The 18,225-nt window shown below is 40.2% G+C and overlaps 1 protein-coding gene across 2 annotated transcripts in view; it reads right to left on the reverse strand.

Annotated features, from left to right (window-relative positions):
- Positions 1 to 3,887: 3,887 nt before the first annotated feature.
- The window catches only part of Prps2 (phosphoribosyl pyrophosphate synthetase 2), a 38,616-nt gene continuing 24,278 nt past the window's right edge, over positions 3,888 to 18,225 (reverse strand). For both annotated transcript variants that reach the window (XM_008852899.3, XM_029556011.1), the window contains exons 5-7: positions 10,327 to 10,500; positions 8,883 to 9,042; positions 3,888 to 6,789 (exon numbers count right to left, since the gene is read on the reverse strand). In XM_008852899.3, coding sequence (XP_008851121.1) covers positions 6,697 to 6,789; positions 8,883 to 9,042; positions 10,327 to 10,500 — 427 coding nt within the window. In that variant the 3' untranslated portion in view covers positions 3,888 to 6,696. The remainder of the gene's footprint in view (positions 6,790 to 8,882; positions 9,043 to 10,326; positions 10,501 to 18,225) is intronic.

Below are 18,225 nucleotides of genomic sequence, written 5' to 3' on the forward strand. Positions count from 1 at the left end.
ATGGTAAGAAATTTCATTTGGAGCTGGAGAGATGGCTCAGCAGTTAAGACCACTGGCTGCTCTTGTAGAGGACGTGGGTTTGATTCCCAGCACCCATATGGTGGCTAACAATCTTCCATAACTATAGTTCTAGGGGAATCTAAAACTCTCTTCTGACCATCATGGGCATTGCACGACATGGGTGTACTTACACACATGTAGGCAATACTCTCATACCCATAGAATAAAAAATAAATTAAAAAGAAATTTCATTTGCCTAGATATATGACACAGAGAGTTTATTCTAGGATCTATGACCTCTACAGCCATGTGTATTTGGTTATATTTACAGTGTACCCATGAGAAGGCTTCCAGGTGTGAAATCCAGTGGGGGGATATTGGGGAGGGGAATGGATGGGGGAAAGGGTCCAAATTTGATTAAGAACTATTATATGAAATGCACAAAAACTCAATTAAATATATATTTTTAAAAAGGCCAAGAACCTGAAGACACCTGGGCTAGACTTTGACCTCAGATAACACTACATTATGATCTATAAAAGGTTCTTGGAATTGAAGAAAAACCTAAAAACAGTATTGCAAAAAGTTAGCAAGGTTTGAGTACATCTGTATAATTGATGTTACTATAGTCCTATATAAATTCTCTAAAGTATTTGTGGCCAATAAAGTTCTTATATAAATGCACATAAGACAACTCGTCTCTGTCTCTGATCTTCTTGTAGGTGTTATAAACACACACACACACACACACACACACACACACACACACACACAAACACTACTGTGTATAGGTTTTTAAACATAGAATATGGCAGTTTGAAACAAAGTTCTTAGGCTTATGTGGCCAAGAATCTTACCCAATGAGCCACCTCTCCAACCGTTGGTCATATTTTCTAAAAGTGATTCCCTTCTTCCTTTCCAAATTAGCGCTTCAGCTTCGGTGGTCAGACAAAAATAGATGCAGAAAGAGCTATCATTTGCACCACAGTTCTCAGGTACATTTGTTTTTTTTTTTTTCGGGGGGTAACCAGCACAAATCAGAGCTATATTCTTGGGAGTCCTTAGCCAATATGCTGCCTTAGAAGGGAGGGAATTATGACAAACAAATGTTCCAGGTTGCCTATGGTTTCCTGGGATGTAGGACCTTCATTAAGATTGAGAAAAACACTGCTGGGGAGATGGCTCAGCGGTTAAGAACACTGTTCTTGCAGAAGACCCGGGTTCGAATCCTAGCACCCACATGGCAGCTAACAACTGTCCGTAACTCCAGTTCCAGGGGATCCAACAGCCTCTTCTGACCTTCACAGGCATTGCACGACATGGGTGCACTTACATGCATGCAGGCAATACACTCATACACATAAAATAAAGATAATAAATAAAATATCCAAAAAAAGATTGAGAAATCCCCTGAACAAATCAAAATGAGTTGTTTACTTGATGGAGGAATAACTTTCCATTTTTCCCTCACAGGAATCACAGTCATCAGTCAGTCTGTTTCAACTAGATCTAAAATATTAAAACTGTTGGTGACACTGGGAATCATCTTCCTTCACACGAATTTTACAGAGATTTTTAGATTCAGAGAAGTGCAGACATTTTCCCTGAGTCCACAGTGTACTAATCAGGACCAGACTCCAGATTGCCACATTCTGAATCTAGGCTACTTCCCACTCTTTTCCATTTTTTTTTTTTTTTTGGCATTCTTGTTCCCTTTTTATGATGCTCTTAAAATGTAAAACCAGTTCAGCTGCTTTGTCCTCTGGCCACAGAACTCAGCGTGCTACCCCTTTCAGTGGTACTTTCGATGGGATGATGAAATAGGGTTGCAGCGGAATCGGCTTGGATGAGGCCTTGGTGGATCAACATCTCCGTGGTCAAGGGGCATTCATCTCTACCTGCCATTTGTGCAGCCCACTGGGAGTGTTTCCCACATGCAGCTATTTGTTGGCATGTAAGTGCTATCTTTGGCTCAGGCAAACATGTCAAGCCTATGAACCACTCCTAAAATGTCGGGTGTGGAGGTTGCATTCCCCATGGACTATACACCTAGAAAGCACACGAGAATCTTGCTTCTATCTTGCATCCTTTCCAAGGGCACACTTATTAGTTCTAAAATGTAAAGTTAGCATACAAACTGATCGGTTTAGTATGTCACATCACATGTCCTGCTCTGTCACTCTCCACCTTAAGACAGCCTCTCTCATTGATCCTGGAACTAGGCTGGCAGTCAGCAAGCCCCAACAATCTTCCTGTCTCTGTGCCTCAGAGTTGTGGAATTACAGGTATGTGAGTGGCCACACCTAGCTTTGTACATGGTTGCTGGAAATTTGAACTGAAGTCCTCATGTTTGCACATAAGCACTTACCGTGGGCCATCTCTGCAGTCCCACAAGCCAATCATTTCTAAGTACTCTATTGACTTGTACATTCAATTTGGATGAAGGATATGGTTGTGCGTTTCAAACACTAACTGCCATGTTCCCTGGCTATCCTTCTTTCAACACATCATATATGATGTACCAAACAGCCTATGCTGTTTTGTTTTCATCTGTGCTGGAATATAACTTACATTCTGGAAAATTCTGTGGTGAATTACTACTCGTAAGAGTAGTCACTTCACTTAAGTCCTTTGCAAACTCCTTGGGGTGCATCTTCCCCTTCCCCACCTGGCCTGGTGCCTGTAGTTCAGAGGGTGCATTAGGGAGGACTTGCATAGGAAATGAAACACCTCCAAGATGTGACAGCATTAGGTGGAACTAGAAAGCTGGTGTTCTGTTTCTACCTCTCATTTGCTTTCTTCTTTCTTTGTAGAATATTCCATTATGTTCTCTTTCAAATCGGTTCCTCAAATAGACCTATTTTACATTTCTTGGTGATTTTGAGGCATTTGGTTGCCAGTCTCAGCACTTTCCATGCTTTAAAGTTGTTTCACTGGAAGAAAATAATTATAAATGTATTTTGTCCCAGGGCAAGGGAAATAGATCTGTCTGTAAAGTGCTTTCGGTAGAAGCATGAGGATCTGAGTTCGAGTAAAAAGCTAGTCATGGTGGAAGAGCCTATAATCCCAGTAATGGTGAGGAAGGGACAAGAAGATCCCCGAACTCGCTGACCAGCCAGTCTAGCCAAATCAGCAAGCACCATGTTCAGTGGGAAATTCTGTTTCAAACAATTTAGGAAGATACCCGATGTCGATCTCTGGACGTCCTTCACACACACATGCCCACAACACACATACAGACACAAAACTATTTTGTCCCCAGGAGCATAATCTATACAGTTCCTAAACAGGGAGGTGCTGGAAGGGGACCAGAAGCCTTCCGATACCCCTTAATCAAAGCACACGAACTTTTATGTGGCCTACATTTGTGTTTGGGCTGTTCCAATAAATGGATATTGAACATGACTACTTGGATGTGGAAACACAATACATGGTGCAGCCCTTATTTTAAACATTTTGTGTGTGTGTGTGTGTGTGTGTGTGTGTGTGTGTGTGTGTGTAGGTCAGAAGACTATTTGTGGGACTGACTCTTTCCATCCACCATATGGGTCCTGGCATTTGAACTCATATCTTTAAACTTCAAGGCAGCAGCGTTTACCTGCTGGGCCCTCACTGGCCCCGGTCTTTAATTTTAAAGGAAACATCAACTTGGATGCATTAAGTGGAGCAGTGGTGATACCTTTGGGAGAGAAGCTTGCTAATAAGTCCTTCACAGAGAAAAACCTTCAAAATGGAGAAGAGTGCACTTTAAATGATGTTTGGTTTTCCTTTAATTTTACAAACTTGTTTTCAATCATAAAGTAGTAAACATTTTTAGATACTTCATAAACATATCACTTCATCAAAACTAATCACTCTAAAATGATGATACAAAGTAGGAAACAAAGTAGTCAGCATATTTTTATTGAAATGTTTTAGTAAACATGACAGAATCTTAAAATTCCCTATTCTCTAAAACCAGTGCAAGCACTTCAAATAATAAATTCTTGAATTTAGTTGACATCATATCTAACAAAGGAAAGTTATTATATGAACATTTATCAGTTGACTAATATAATTTTTAAGATGGAGGCTAAGCAACTTTGGTATATTCATATTTTCCTGGCTCCCCCTTTCAGTTAGATATATGTCTAATATACCCTCATTCAGTAGAGGTGGACAGGACTGATGTATTTGGTGATTTCATTTATGGTTTATTATTTTTTTCACCACAAGTAGCAAGGAATGAGAAAGTTCTGGGTTTAGACTGCTCATGAGGCAGTTCTCATCACTTCTGCTGAACTGAAACCAGCAAATATTTGAAGCCTACATTTGCACTATGTAAGGCTCAGTCCAGTCTAGTTGGTTCATGAATGTATTCAAAGGCAAAATAAGAACAGCAACCATTAGCTCCTAATTCAGAGGACAGCCATGCAGATTCTTAAACTTTTTTCTCTGAAGATCATTATGTTAAAACTGGCTGTATGCCAAGCACGGTGACACACACCTTTAATCCCACCACACTTGGGAAGCAGAGGCAGTTGGATCTCTGTGAGATCAAGGACCTGGTTTACATACAGAGTTCCAGGTCAGCTTGGGGCTACAGGGACACCCTGTCTCAAAAACAAAACAAACAAAAAACCAAAACAAAGAAAAAAAGAAAGACCCCCCAAATCCTATAGTTGTTGTACATATTCATAATCTTTAAATATCTTAGATAATACGATTACCTTTAAATCAACTGGCTTTCGTCATGCCAGCATACCAAAACTTGTTCATATGGCGTGCAGAATTGTATCTTCATTACACTCACAGAAGCATAACATTCCAAGAAATACATATGTCATATATTTATCACAAAAACTGCACAGCATCAAAAAGGCCTTTTAACACGTCTAGCCAAGACTTTGTACAATCTATATCCCAGAGCTGAACATCCCAGGTGACAAGACCACTTTCTCCAGAGTCACTACAAATGCTAGTTTTTGTAACAAGTTCAACGATACTTTCTAACTTTTCTGCTGCCCTGAAGCCTGAAATCCTAGCGTACTAGTCAAGTTTGTTAGTTACTCAGATTTTATTTTTTCTACCTGAAGAACTTAGGTCTGGATGTTTATTCTCTACTAGTTTTAAGATTCAGCAGGGGTAGAGATTGTTTAACATTCTTAAGCTTTGTCTACACAGGAAAATCCTCTTTAGGGGCAGGAAAATTTGGGTGGTTGTTTATCATCATACATACAACATAATTGAATCAATGGGATTTTTTTGCCACTTTAACAGATCTTATAAAGGACTGGATTTTTTTTATTGTTTTTGATTATGACAGGTAGTCTCAACTCTGTAGTCTAGGCTGACCTTTAACTCACTATGTAACCCAGGCTGGCCTCAAACTTGTGGCGAGCCTCTTGCCTCGGCTTGGGTGCTGGGACTAAAGATGTGAACTACTATACTTCGCTAAGACTGTCTTATCAAGAATGCAATCCTCAGGGAATCTCTCCTTCACAATCATTTTTGAGTCATTTTTGAATGTTATCTTAACAGCACAATTGTTTACTTTTTCATCCTCTTTTCATAGGCTTCTCCTGTCTACATTTTTACATAACTTTAGTGAAGGTAATCAGTTGCTAGAGACTTATTACCTCTGATTAAAAAGAACCAAAGAACATTTCATCAAAGCTCATGAAATAGGGCTTGAACAAATATATTTGGTGGCACTCTTAAAACCTCTCCTTTTTGTTTATGTCTAAAACAAAATAATGATGAACTTAATTAAGTTTGAGGGGATTTCAGGGAGTCTTTCTTTTGGTGGCTATCTACGACATGAAGTTATTGAGAAAAAAAAATGCAAGGAAAGGCTATCACTAAAAAGATGAAGTCAAAGAACAAAATGATAGGACTTGAGATGTGTCCCAAAAGAATTATTCTCCTGGAATGGATAGAGATGAGCATCAATGTGACGGGGAACGCACTGATTACATTTTGAAATATAGTGATTGCTGAACATCATGTTGGAGTTTCAGGTAAGTTGACACGTCATACCTTCAGAGTGGTAATAATAATAAAAAAATACAAAATTACATTGCTTTTGATATGTCTAATGTCTACCAAAAGTAAATGTGTCAGTGACTACCTTAGGTTCAATAAGATTCAGTCCAAATTAAGCATAATAGCTAAATAAATCCAGTTATCATTTTAAAATTAGAAAATAGATAAATTCAAACTTCATGGTAGTATAAATTTTCTGAGCTTCACTCTGAAGTAAAGGTCTATATAGGGTTTTACCCAAATGTCCACAGGCATTATCATTATATATTTACACAAAAGGCTTTCAACTGAAGTCACCTTTGGCAACCTTAAAATATATAAACGATTACTTTCCACAATGGGATTTTAGGTTTAAAAGTTGTTGCCTCAAAGTACTAAAACAGATGAGGGAAAAGATCATCTATCAGAACAAGTCAAGATGAGAAGAACATTTCTCATTTATGACAGTTCACTTACAGATCAAATAACTACCACCTTCCCCTACCCCCAAACTGGAAAGAAGTAGTCTCGACCTTTAGAAGGGAAGACACGGAATCTCAGAGTATACAGAGATCAGATGCTTTTACCAGTGATCGTCCTAGTATTGCTGAGTCCTAACGCTAAAACAGCAGATAGACAAAAACAGTGAGAAGTTGGAGGAGGCTTGCTCCACATTCTGCATCCTGTTTCAGACTACAGTGGGACATGGCTGAAGAGATAGGACACAGATTCCCCATTGTGCGTTCTGCGGATGGCTTCAGCCAGGATCATTGAAATGTCAATCACCTGAATTGCAAGAAGAGAACACAAAGGAAGGAATTAAATTCTATTTCTTTTAAAAGCCAAAAAAAGTCAGAAAGCTTAGAAATGTCTCTTCTAGCGTGCACATTGTGTGCTTTGGTCAAACCTCCCACAGCTCCTTCTTCTGAGAAGACAGACAACTTTGAGGTCTATCTTTGAAGGAATCGCCATCAGATAACTCAAACTCCCAGAGGTTCCTAGAGGGAAGGTACTCAGGGTAGGCACACGGGGCTGCTGCTACCCACAGCTAACCACTTCACGGGACATTTGTTGTTTTGAAATTAGTTTTCCTTACTCATTGGCAGAAGCTTTTCTATGTCTCAGAAACAACAGTGACCATCATCTTTTTAAAAAGTGCTGTCTCTTTAATTTTATTTCTTAATTATTTACTATAATCACGGCAGATAATTATGAAAGCAGCCATTTATAAAACACTGGACTTAAAAAAATCAAGATAACGCTATTTATGTTTTTAAATGTTCAATTTATTATTTTTTATTTTATTCTATGTGTTTGAGTGTATTGGCTGCATGTATGTAAGTGCACCCATGTTGTGGAATGCCTGTGGAGGTCAGAAGAGGGTGTCAGATCTCCTGGAACTAGAGTTACAGATAGTTGTTAGCTGTGATGTGGGTGCTGGCAACCAAATCCAGGTCCTCTTCAAGATCAGCCAATGCCCTTAACCACTGAGCCATCTCTCCTGTCACACTATTTATGTCTTGTCTACTCAACTTTCCTGGTGATATTTCTTATAGCGTATTATAAAGAAAGTCCTATAAAACATATCTTTCCACTTGAGTGCACTTCAGTATGGAACTCTAATCAGTTAAGACGTTTATTTTTAAATTATTTTATGCATGCACATGCACGTGTGTGTGTGTGTGTGTGTGTGTGTGTGTGTGTATAAAATGATGTATGAGTGGATACACATGTTCTATGGTGTGCATATGGGTGTCAGAACAAAATTTTGTGGAGTGGATTATCTAAGTGGGTTCTGGGAATCAAATTCCCTGGTAACAGGGGATGGTAACTGTGGGCATCTAGTCAGGAGACAAGAAAGAGGAAGCTCCTAACGTACTTAGTATAGCCTGCTGCTTTGTACTATCCCCTCATTTTTAGGGCAGTATATATCTAGGGGTGGAGTTGTTCTAGGTTTAACTTTCTCACTGTTTTCCTAATTTTGTTTTGTTTTGTTTTGTTTTGTTTTGTTTTTCTTGGTGCTTGGCATGCTAGGCATGTGCTATACTGAAAATATCCCTAGTTCTCGTAATGTTTCCATGGTGATTTTATTCTTTGTATTTTTTATGACATTCATTTGTGTGTAGGGTGCTGTGGGGTGATGTGTGCCATGGCGCATATGTAGAGGTCAGGAGACAACTTGCAGCAGTCAGTTCTCTCCTTCCACCTGCTGAGCCATCTCATGGGTGCCATTTGCTATTTCTTTGTGAGACAAGATCACACATAACACAGGGTGGCCTCTTCATAATGCCCCTACCTTTACTTTCAAAGTAATAGGATTCTACATGTGTAATGCCATACCCAGATCATTTACTATTTCTTAAAAAAAATACTTTGAGATAGGGTGTCATGCATTGCAGGCTTGCTTCGAATTGAAGTTGACCCTGAACTCCTGATCCTCCTGCCTCCACCTCCTTGAGTGTTGGGATTACAGGTATATACTACAATATCTGCTTAATTCAGTACTGGGTATAGAACCCAGGGCATCATGTATGATAGGCAAAAACTCTTCCAAATAAGTTTACATCACTAGCCCTCCTTCCCCCTTTCCTTCCCTCTGTCCCTTAGTTGGTGCCTCCCTTCCTCCCTGCTTGCCTGCCTCCCTCCCTCCTGCTTCCCTTCCCCTTTCTTTTTCATTTTCTATTTCTAAATAGTGATCACTAACCTCTTAATCCTAACCATTCTCAGGGATCAAACATGACTGATAACCCATTATGATGAGATGCTTCAGTCTCTGGTAGCATGTGCCTTATCAAGTAGTCACACACAGAAAGATGGATGCTATTTTAAGGATCTGAAGCACTTGCCTTGCCATGGCTGTGACTAAGGTTTAGATGTACCTGAATCTTGGAGCAGTGCTTCATTTTATCCTCTTGTGGAATGGTGTTGGTGACTACAACAGCCTCAAAGGCAGCATTATTTATTCTGGAGATAGCTGGCCCAGAGAAGATTCCATGGGTAAGGATAGCATAAACTTTGGTGGCTCCAGCTGAGAGTAGCCTGCAAAACAGAACATAAAAAATTACTAGTTGTGGGGTAGAGAGATGGCTCAGCAGTTAAGAGCACTGGCTATTTTTGCAGAAGATCTGGGTTTGAATCCCAGCACCCACATGATGGCTAACAACCATTCATAATTCCAGTTCCAGGGGATCCGATGCCCTCTTCTGGCCTCTGTGGGCATTGCATGACACAGGTGCACTTACATACATGAAGGCATAACACTCATACACATAAAATGAAAATAAATACATTAAAAAAATTACTAGTTGTCATATGCACACTGGTCATTCCAGCAACAGAAAGGCTGAGGCAGGAAGACTGTGATCTCAATACCAGCTGGAACTACAGAAGAATGCCCTATCTCAGAAAACAAAATGTAGTGTATACAAATATTCAAATATTCTTGAATTACTCTACCTTTGTATCTATGTTAGAAGTGTAAATTGTGTCTCATAAAGGAAAAGGTGAGACAAATGGTATTTGTGTTTAGCCCAAACTGGGATCTTTTAAATGTATGTGTTAGCAAAAGTCTTTGTCTTCCTTTAAATCAGAGATTATCAATCCAGGCATTTAGGTCGATGTAGTTCCTTTTTTCATGGGGGCCATCCTATCCATTTATCATGGGGAAATTCAATAGCATCCTGCCCTCCACACACAAGCAATATTCCCATTCCCTTCTTGTAACAACCAAAGATAGCTCTAAAACATTTCAAATATTATCCAGGGAACAAAACTATTGCTAATTGAGAGCCACTGGTTTCAAACAATAGTGCCAAAATCTATGATGTGTCATCAGTTCAGAACACTGTCAGGGAGCTCGTGAATGCATCTTAAGTTAGACTGCCCACCTCCTGAGTATTCCACAGTCATGCATGGCAAGGGAAGGCCCCCACCCTGGCCAAGGAAGCTCTGTGGCCTCTGGAAAGCCATACGACCTATAAGGTTATCATGAAGGTTGGACAAGGATGCAAGGAAACCCAACAACAACAACAGCAACAACAAAACACACAAACAAAAAACTGTTCTTTTGGGTTTGGCTTCCAGGAAATTACTTTCTTTGACTCTTAAAAATAATCTGAATGTCCAACAAAGAAAATGAAAAGGACCACATTTTTTTTTCCTACCAAGGAAAGAATGAAAAGAAAATGAGCCTAGAATTTCCTTAAGCTTAACACTCCAGTGCCAAACCATTAGCAATAATTCAAAACAGCCCCAAATTTTAAAAATCAAAATCCAAAAACTGCTTTTTTTTCTTAAGATGTCCTTATGCTTTTCTGAACATACTTATCTGCAGCATGGCAGATGGTTCCACACGTGTCTGCCATGTCATCCACCAGGATGGCCACGCGGTCTTTCACATCACCCACCAGAACCATACGGTCCACTTCATTTGCTTTCTTTCTCTCCTTGTGAATCAAAGCAAATTCCACATTCAACCTGTCTGCAATTGATGTGACCCTGTAGATGAAAATGAGCATGTAAATATAGTGCATTTAAGTCCATTAAGGTATGGGGGTGCTGCAGAGATGGGTCAGTGGTTAAGAGCATTTGCTGTTCTTGCAGAGGACCCAGGTTTGGTTGCTAGTACCCACGTGGCAGCTCACAACCATTTGTAACTCCAGCTCCAGGGGATCTGATGGCCTCTTCGAGTCTCTGCAAACATGGGGTGGACATGTGGTGTGTATACATTCACACAGGAAAAAAATCCTACACATAAAATAAAAATCATTATTATTATTTTTTAAATCTGTTATTGGGCTTAGTTGGTAAAGTCCTCACTTTAAACAGAAGTAGCTAAGTTAAATCTCCAGAAGCCATGTAAAAAAAAGCCAGGAGTGGTGGTACATGCTTGTAATCCCAGCACCCAGGAGGTGGAAACAGTGGATCCCTGGGACTTGCTGGTTAGCCATGCTAGACTACATGGCAAGCTCTGGTCAGCGAGAGACCCTGTCTCATAAAATAAGTTTGATAGCCCCTGAGGAATGATAATCTAAGGTTGTCCCCCGGCCCTTCCACATGTGCATGTGTGTGCATGCACACATACACACACACACACACACACACACACACACACACACATACACACTGGTTTTTAGGAAGTGTAGGTTAGTTGTAGAGCTTTTGTTAGAATGTGTAAGTCCCTCTGTTCCATCCCTAGTAATGCCAAAAAAATTGATGTTCTTAAAAAATGTATTTTAGGAATGTAGCAAACAACTGCACTCAAAATATGAAATGAATCAGGTTTCAGTTGTGAATCATGGGGTACACACTACACAACAGACAGGGAGAAACATGCTAGTGATAAACTCCACCTTTGTGGCAGCTGCAGTGATGCCTGGACACCCCCAACCCCATGTGCTTTTTAAAGAAATATTTTTATTTTATGTGTATGAGTGTTTTGCCAGCATGTATGTAAGTGTATCATGTGTGGGTAGGGACACCCATACACGCAGACGAACACTAAGGCTGGAAAGAGACTGCCTCATTCTTTGGTCACATTGAGTGGAAGGTAGCTTGAGGCTGTGAAAATACTGGTTGAGGGGCTAGAGATATGGCTCTGCGGTTCAGAGCACTAGCTGATCTTACAGAAGACCCAGGTTCAGTTCCCAGCACCTACATAGTGGTTAACAACTTCTGTAGCTCCAGTTCCAGGGGATCTGACGCTCTCTTCCAAACTCCAAAGGCATTGAACAACATGGGAAGGATACTTACCCTACCTCATTCTTTTTTTAAAAAGATTCTTTGATTTATTTATTTTTATATGCCCAAGTGCTATGCCTGAATGTGTGTAAGTATACCTGTGTCATGCAGTGTCCACGGAGGACAAAAGAGAGCATTGGATCCCGTGGAACTGGCTGGAGTTACGAACGACTATTAGTCACCATGTGGGTGCTGGGATTTGAACCTGGGTCTTCTGCAAGAAAAGCCAGTACTCTTAACCACTGAGCCATCTCTCCAGCCCCCCCCCACCTCATTCTTGATGTTGGGTGAAGCAGGTCAGTTCTTTTTAGAAAGTTTTAAGCCACATCTCAGCTCTTCTGAGGGTAGCTTGTTGAAATTCCCATTATATGTATGATGAAAATCCTCAAGTGGGGAGTTCAATTTAAAGTGATAATTTAGGGTAGTTCTCTAAAGAGCCAGCAATAATACAGGCAAATCCTCTCAGGATTACAATGAAAAATTCTACAGAAAGTGAAGGATAACAGAAAACAGTCACAAAACATCAAAGGAAACAAGACACTCAAATTGAAAACCAGTAACAGCTGTAACCAAATTAAAGGAGCAAAGAGTGAGCTCCAGGAATTAGTTGAAAATGAAGATAAAGGAATTATTTTATATTTCAAAGAAATAAAACAGATGCTTTGATAAAAATAAAAAGACAATACGGAATGCTCAATGAGATCCGGGAAAAACTGAAAAGAATGTTGAGAAATGTAAACTATGTTGTTTTGAGAGTCAAAACATAGTAGATAACAAAATCAAAATATGTAAAGACAGAATGTCTGAATTAAAGATGAGATGAAGTTATTGTCCAGAATGCAACCCAAGAAACAGAGAAAAACAAAACATGTCAAACAACCTCAAATATGTGAATAGCGGAGCAACAAAGTGACAGGAGTAGCCGAATTCTACGAAGAGAGAAAAACGCCTGGGATGATGGCTCAGTTGATAAAGTGCTTGCCATGCAAGCATGAAGACCTAAGTTCAATACCCAGCGCCACATAAAAAGCCAGGTATGGTGGTGCTTACTTTTTATCCCAGTGCTCAGGAAGGTGGAACCAGGAAGTTCCCTGAGACTCTCTGGCCAGCCAGCCTAGTCTAATTGATAAAATTCAGGTCACAGTGAGAGAGCCTATCTCAAAAACAAATAAACAAACAAAACAAAGTACACAGCTAGTGAGGAATGACTCCTGAGATTGACATCTGGCCTACACAGACACAGACAGACAGACACACACAGATACAAAGACACACACACACATGCACGCACGCATGCATGCACGCACACACGAAAGGAAAAAAGGACAAACACACTATTCAAAGAAACAATACTTGAGAATTTCCTAGGTGATCCAATAAACCTGACAGATGAATCCCAAAGCAACTTTAGTAAAATTGTAGAAAATCAGAAATCTTAAAAGAGACAGACAGGCTACCTAGAAAATAAACAATCAGTCCCAGTCTGGCAGCACTTTCCAATACCTACCATGAAGTCAGTTACCATTCTAGAACCAATAAAATTTTATTTCCACAGTAAAGGGGACATGAAGATATTTTCAGGAAAACTTTAGGATACAAGAATTCAATTCTAATATCCAACTTAAAGAAAACAACTCATACAAAAATAAAACAGTAGGCGATGCATTGAAATGTGGTAGAAAAAAAGACGTGAGCCAAGATATCAATCACTACATGGACAACACCCCTTTTAGAATTTTATTTATTGATTGTGTGTATTCCAAAGGCCATGGCACACAGGTGGTAGTCAGGAGGACAACCTATAGGGGTTCGCTTCTAATACTCTGTGGGTCCTGTGTCTCAAACTCAGGTCATCAGGCTTGGCTTGGCAGCTAGTGCCCTTACCAGCTGAGTCATCAAATCAGCCCTGGACAACTCTTGATAAATGTTGATTGTATAAAACTATAATGATAATGTCTATCTCAGCAGAAATAAAAAAAAAATGTCCTAGTTAAGAGCTCCAAAGTATACAAAAAATGATGGTAATAAATCTAAATATGTAATGGAAAAGGGAACAAACTTTCCAGTAAAACAGAAGGACTGTTAGTCATGACTGGACGTCCAATTTAGATTTTTAAATATCTTTGGAAACAAAGTGTTATTTTAGTGAAGTCAATGTTCCTCTTCCTCTTAGAAAGAACACAGTATGAACCAAAATCCCAGTGATCCCCACAGACAGACTTCCTTTCTAAAGTTGTCCATCTACGGGCTTGAGATATTGCTCAGTGGTTAGAACACTGTCTACTCTTACAGAGGACCCAGGTTCGTTTTCCAACACACACATGACAGCTAGCAACCATCTATAACTCCAATTCCAAGGGATCTGACACACTCTTCTGGCCTCCTCAGGCATTACATGTGTATACACACACACACACACACACACACAGGCAAAATGCTCATACACATAAAATTAAAAACATTAAAAAAATAAAAACAACAAAAATAAAGTTCTCCATCCATCAATGGTTTCCTTGTTCAAAGAGTTAACTGAAAGAAGAAACCTGTAATTTGAAGGCAGGTGAAAACTGTGTCCCATAGTCACTTTCAAGTATATACCATGCCCATGCCAATTTCATGACAAATCATTAAACTGCGATTAAGGAAAGACTGTTGTTTCTCAGAACATGAGACAGCTTTTTCCAAGAAAAGACACTTGAACAGCTTACATAAAATGCACACATAATTTTTATCTATTTATTTGGTAAGAACAGGAATTATCCTGGTCTACAGCATAGCACTGGAAAGTGCTGTCATTTGTGGCTGAAGTTCTAAGCCCATAAGTCCAGGTACAACCTGTTCTCTCCTCTCTGCCTCAAAAGCCCTTTACAAATTGACAAGCAGTAAGGCACAGGAGCCAGCCTAGGAAAGAAAGTGACCTGTGTAGCTTTTGACACTGGGGCACATAGGATGGACATCTGATCTGGGTGAGGACTTCCACCCACTTCAGTTACTCATTGGATTATGAGGCTTAAGATAAAGAGACAGATTCCTGACCAAAATCCCTGGGTTGCAATAACATCATTTCCCGAAAAGGCTATAGGTAACTAACCCCAGATATATAATGGAGACTTAATACATGCTCCTAGTAAATGATGCTAAGGCAATGATCATAGTGAAATCTCAGTTGGAAGGAGCTCAAAGAAAAATGATGTATTTGGGGCTGGAAGGACAACTCAGTGGTTAAGAGCACTGACTGCTTTTGCAGAGGACCTGGGTTCAGTTCCCAGCACCCACATGGTGGCTAACAACTGTCCATAACTCCAGTTCCAGGGAAATCTGACACTCTCTTCTGGCCTCCACAGGTATTGCACACATGTGGTACAGCTACATATATGCAGGCAAAAACTCATACATATAAAATAAAACAAGTTAAAAACTATGTTTGGGGGCTGGAGAGATGGCTCAGCAGTTAAGAACACTGGTTGTTCTTATAGAAGACCCGGGTTCGAATCCCAGAACCCACAGGGCAGCTAACAACTGTCCATAACTCCAGTTCCAGGGGCGTCTTCTGTCCTCTGCAGGCATTGCACGACATGGGTGCACTCACCTACACGCAGGCAATACACATAAAATAAATAAATAAATAAATAAATAAATAAATAAACCTATGTTTGATTTGTGTATGTATGTTTTGAGGCCAGGGGTCAGTGTGGGGTGTCTTTCTCTATCACCTTCTGCCTTATCTTTAGAGACAGAGTCTCTCACTAAACTTAGACCTCACTGTTTCAGCTGGCCTGGCTGGACAGAAAGTCCCTGGGATCTGTCTGTCTCTACCTCACTGGGATTATAGGCACACACTGCTATACCTGGCTTTTATGTGGGTACTGGGAATCTGAACTCAGGGCCTCATGCATGCACAACCAGTAGTAAACCACTGAGTCATGCCCCCAGTCATATATGTATATGCAATTTATTATCATTACTATTAGTGTGTGTGTTTGTGTGTGTGTATGTATGTATGTATGTATGTATGTATGTATGTATTTCTCACTCTGCACAGGTGGAGGTCAGAGGACAACTCTTGGGAGTCTGTTCTCTTCCAGTTTTCTTCTTTTCAGAACTCCACCATGAGTTGTGAGTTCTGGGGATGGAACTCTAGTCATCAGGCTTGTATAGCAAGTGCTTCAACCTGCTGAGCCATTTCACACTCTACCCCAACCCCTGTAGGTCTCATTCTTCTGGTCACCTCTCTCTCTCTCTCTCTCTCTCTAATATTTTCTTTTTTCCAACTTTCCATTTTTTATAGCACATGATCAATGATCATCTAATCAGAAAAAAGTTAAATTTGAAACACTTTCATGCACTTCCCAGGTCACTTTTAAAATGTATCTGTGATCTCAACAATGGTAGGCATGCTTCTTTCTTATTGGGTCTATTTGTTCCTCATCAATTCAATTAAGCCTCAAAGGCTACCCAAGAGTGACCTCCTGTGGCAATTGAAGTTTTACTTGGGATGAGTCTGGCCCCACACCTTTTGCTAATGCAACAAGCTGGGATTTCTCAGAAAGGCAAATATTTTCTGTAGTAAAACATGACTTTGTGCATTAAGCAAAGCAATCACTGATATTTTCATATAGCTCAGATATTACTGTAAGGCTGTTCTGGTGGACCTGGCAGATGGAGAACAAACAGCCTCTTCCAGTGTATGGGGATGACAGTGATGTATAGATTGACACTTTGGGTAAACAGAATGGGGTTGAAAAAATTCCTACATGCATGTTTCAACCGAGCTGACCTTTCCTGGCAGAGAGAGAGGGAGTGGGGGCAGCCAGATGGGAGTGCTATGAAGGGTTTTGAATAAAACATCATTTCAAACTGTGGCATTTACTTGCTCCGCTTCGTCTATTCTCTCTCTCTCTCTCTCTCTCTCTCTCTCTCTCTCTCTCTCTCTCTCTCTCTCTCTCTCTCTCTCTCTCTCTCTCGGTTATGAGTAGTGTATGTACAATATCTGTGCACATGCATGTGCATGGGGGCCAGAAGACATCAGATTCCCTACTCTATCACTCTCAACTTTATTCCTTTGAGACAGGGTCTCTCACTACGCTGGCTGTCAGTCATCCCCAGCAATCATTCTGTCTCCACCCACAGTAGCGGGGTTTCAAAGGCATGTGGTCATGCCTGGCTTTTTACATGGGTGCTGGGAATTAGAACTCAGGTCGATAGGCCTGAGCACGAAGTGCTCTTAACCACTGGGCATCTCCCAAACCCTATTCTGTAAAATTTTAAAAGTAGGCATTAGCAAGTACATAAACGCATTTAGTATACAATAAAAGATGTCGTTTCAAGTCAATAGGGAAAAGATGGATGGCAGAGTGGTTCTAGAATGACATAAAGAGCTGATGCAGGAGAGGGAAATTTGATTCTTATTTCTCTTTTTATTCCCTAATATATGTCAAATGCAAGAAAAATGGAAACATCAACAAAGCAAAAGAGACCCCTAAAAATATACAAAATCATAGGAGAAAAAAATTAAAGGCAAATGCTTCATAAACCCTGAAACCATAATGTGAAAAACTGATAAAAATGACTATATAAGATGGTTTTAAAAGTTCTTTGGAGAATTAAAATACAAAAAAAGGGGAAGAAATTAAAACTCAGGGAAATATTTGTGACACTCATGAGAGGCATCACTGTGAACTTGTTCTGTCTCTGCAGAGCTCTTGCCAATCCACAGGAAAAGTCCCAGGAAAAGAACAGTTCTGCTCACAGAAGATCACTGTGCCAGAAAGGGCAACCGCCCTCACCCACAGCAACCTGAACTCACAGGAAGACATACCACAGGTCACAAGCCTGATGTGCCAAAATGACACGGGTAATGTGCTGTGTGAGCGAGGCTGGGAAGCATGTCACTAGCACTGATACTGGACAATATCATCTGATATGTATCTTTTCTGAAATATCCCAGTTTGTACACTGTCCATTAAAACTCAAATGGCTAGTGCCTATTGGTTTGGCAGTTCTTCTAGGAATGTATCTCACGTATATACATGTACAAAATGACAAAGCAAGTCTGCTGCTCCAGGACTATACAAACAACGACAGAACCTATGAGTGGGTAGCAGAGGCCTGATCATAGAAATGATATATGCACACAAAGGAATTTTACACATCTCTAAAAACCACCAAGTGGCCCTGAATACAGACAGCATCATCTCACAGACTACTTTCCTGCACTGAAAAAAAAGGAGGAGAGCTAAGCACCAGCATTTATCTCTCTGTTTCCCGATCGAGGATGCAAAGAGAGCAGCCGCCTCCTGTTCCTGCCTCCATGCCTTCTCTGTCAAAACAGTCTGTACCTTCAAATCATGAGCCCAAATAAGTCCATCCTCCCTTAAAACGGTATCGAACAGATCTGGTAAGCAGCTATGGAATTAATGCCCAGCAGTGAATATAGCACATCAGCTACTTTTTTCTGGTTGCTGTAAACAAATATCTGACCAA

Source organism: Nannospalax galili, unplaced genomic scaffold (assembly GCF_000622305.1).
Source record: "Nannospalax galili isolate Female #2095 unplaced genomic scaffold, S.galili_v1.0 scaffold606, whole genome shotgun sequence".
NCBI classification, from domain to species: domain Eukaryota; kingdom Metazoa; phylum Chordata; class Mammalia; order Rodentia; family Spalacidae; genus Nannospalax; species Nannospalax galili.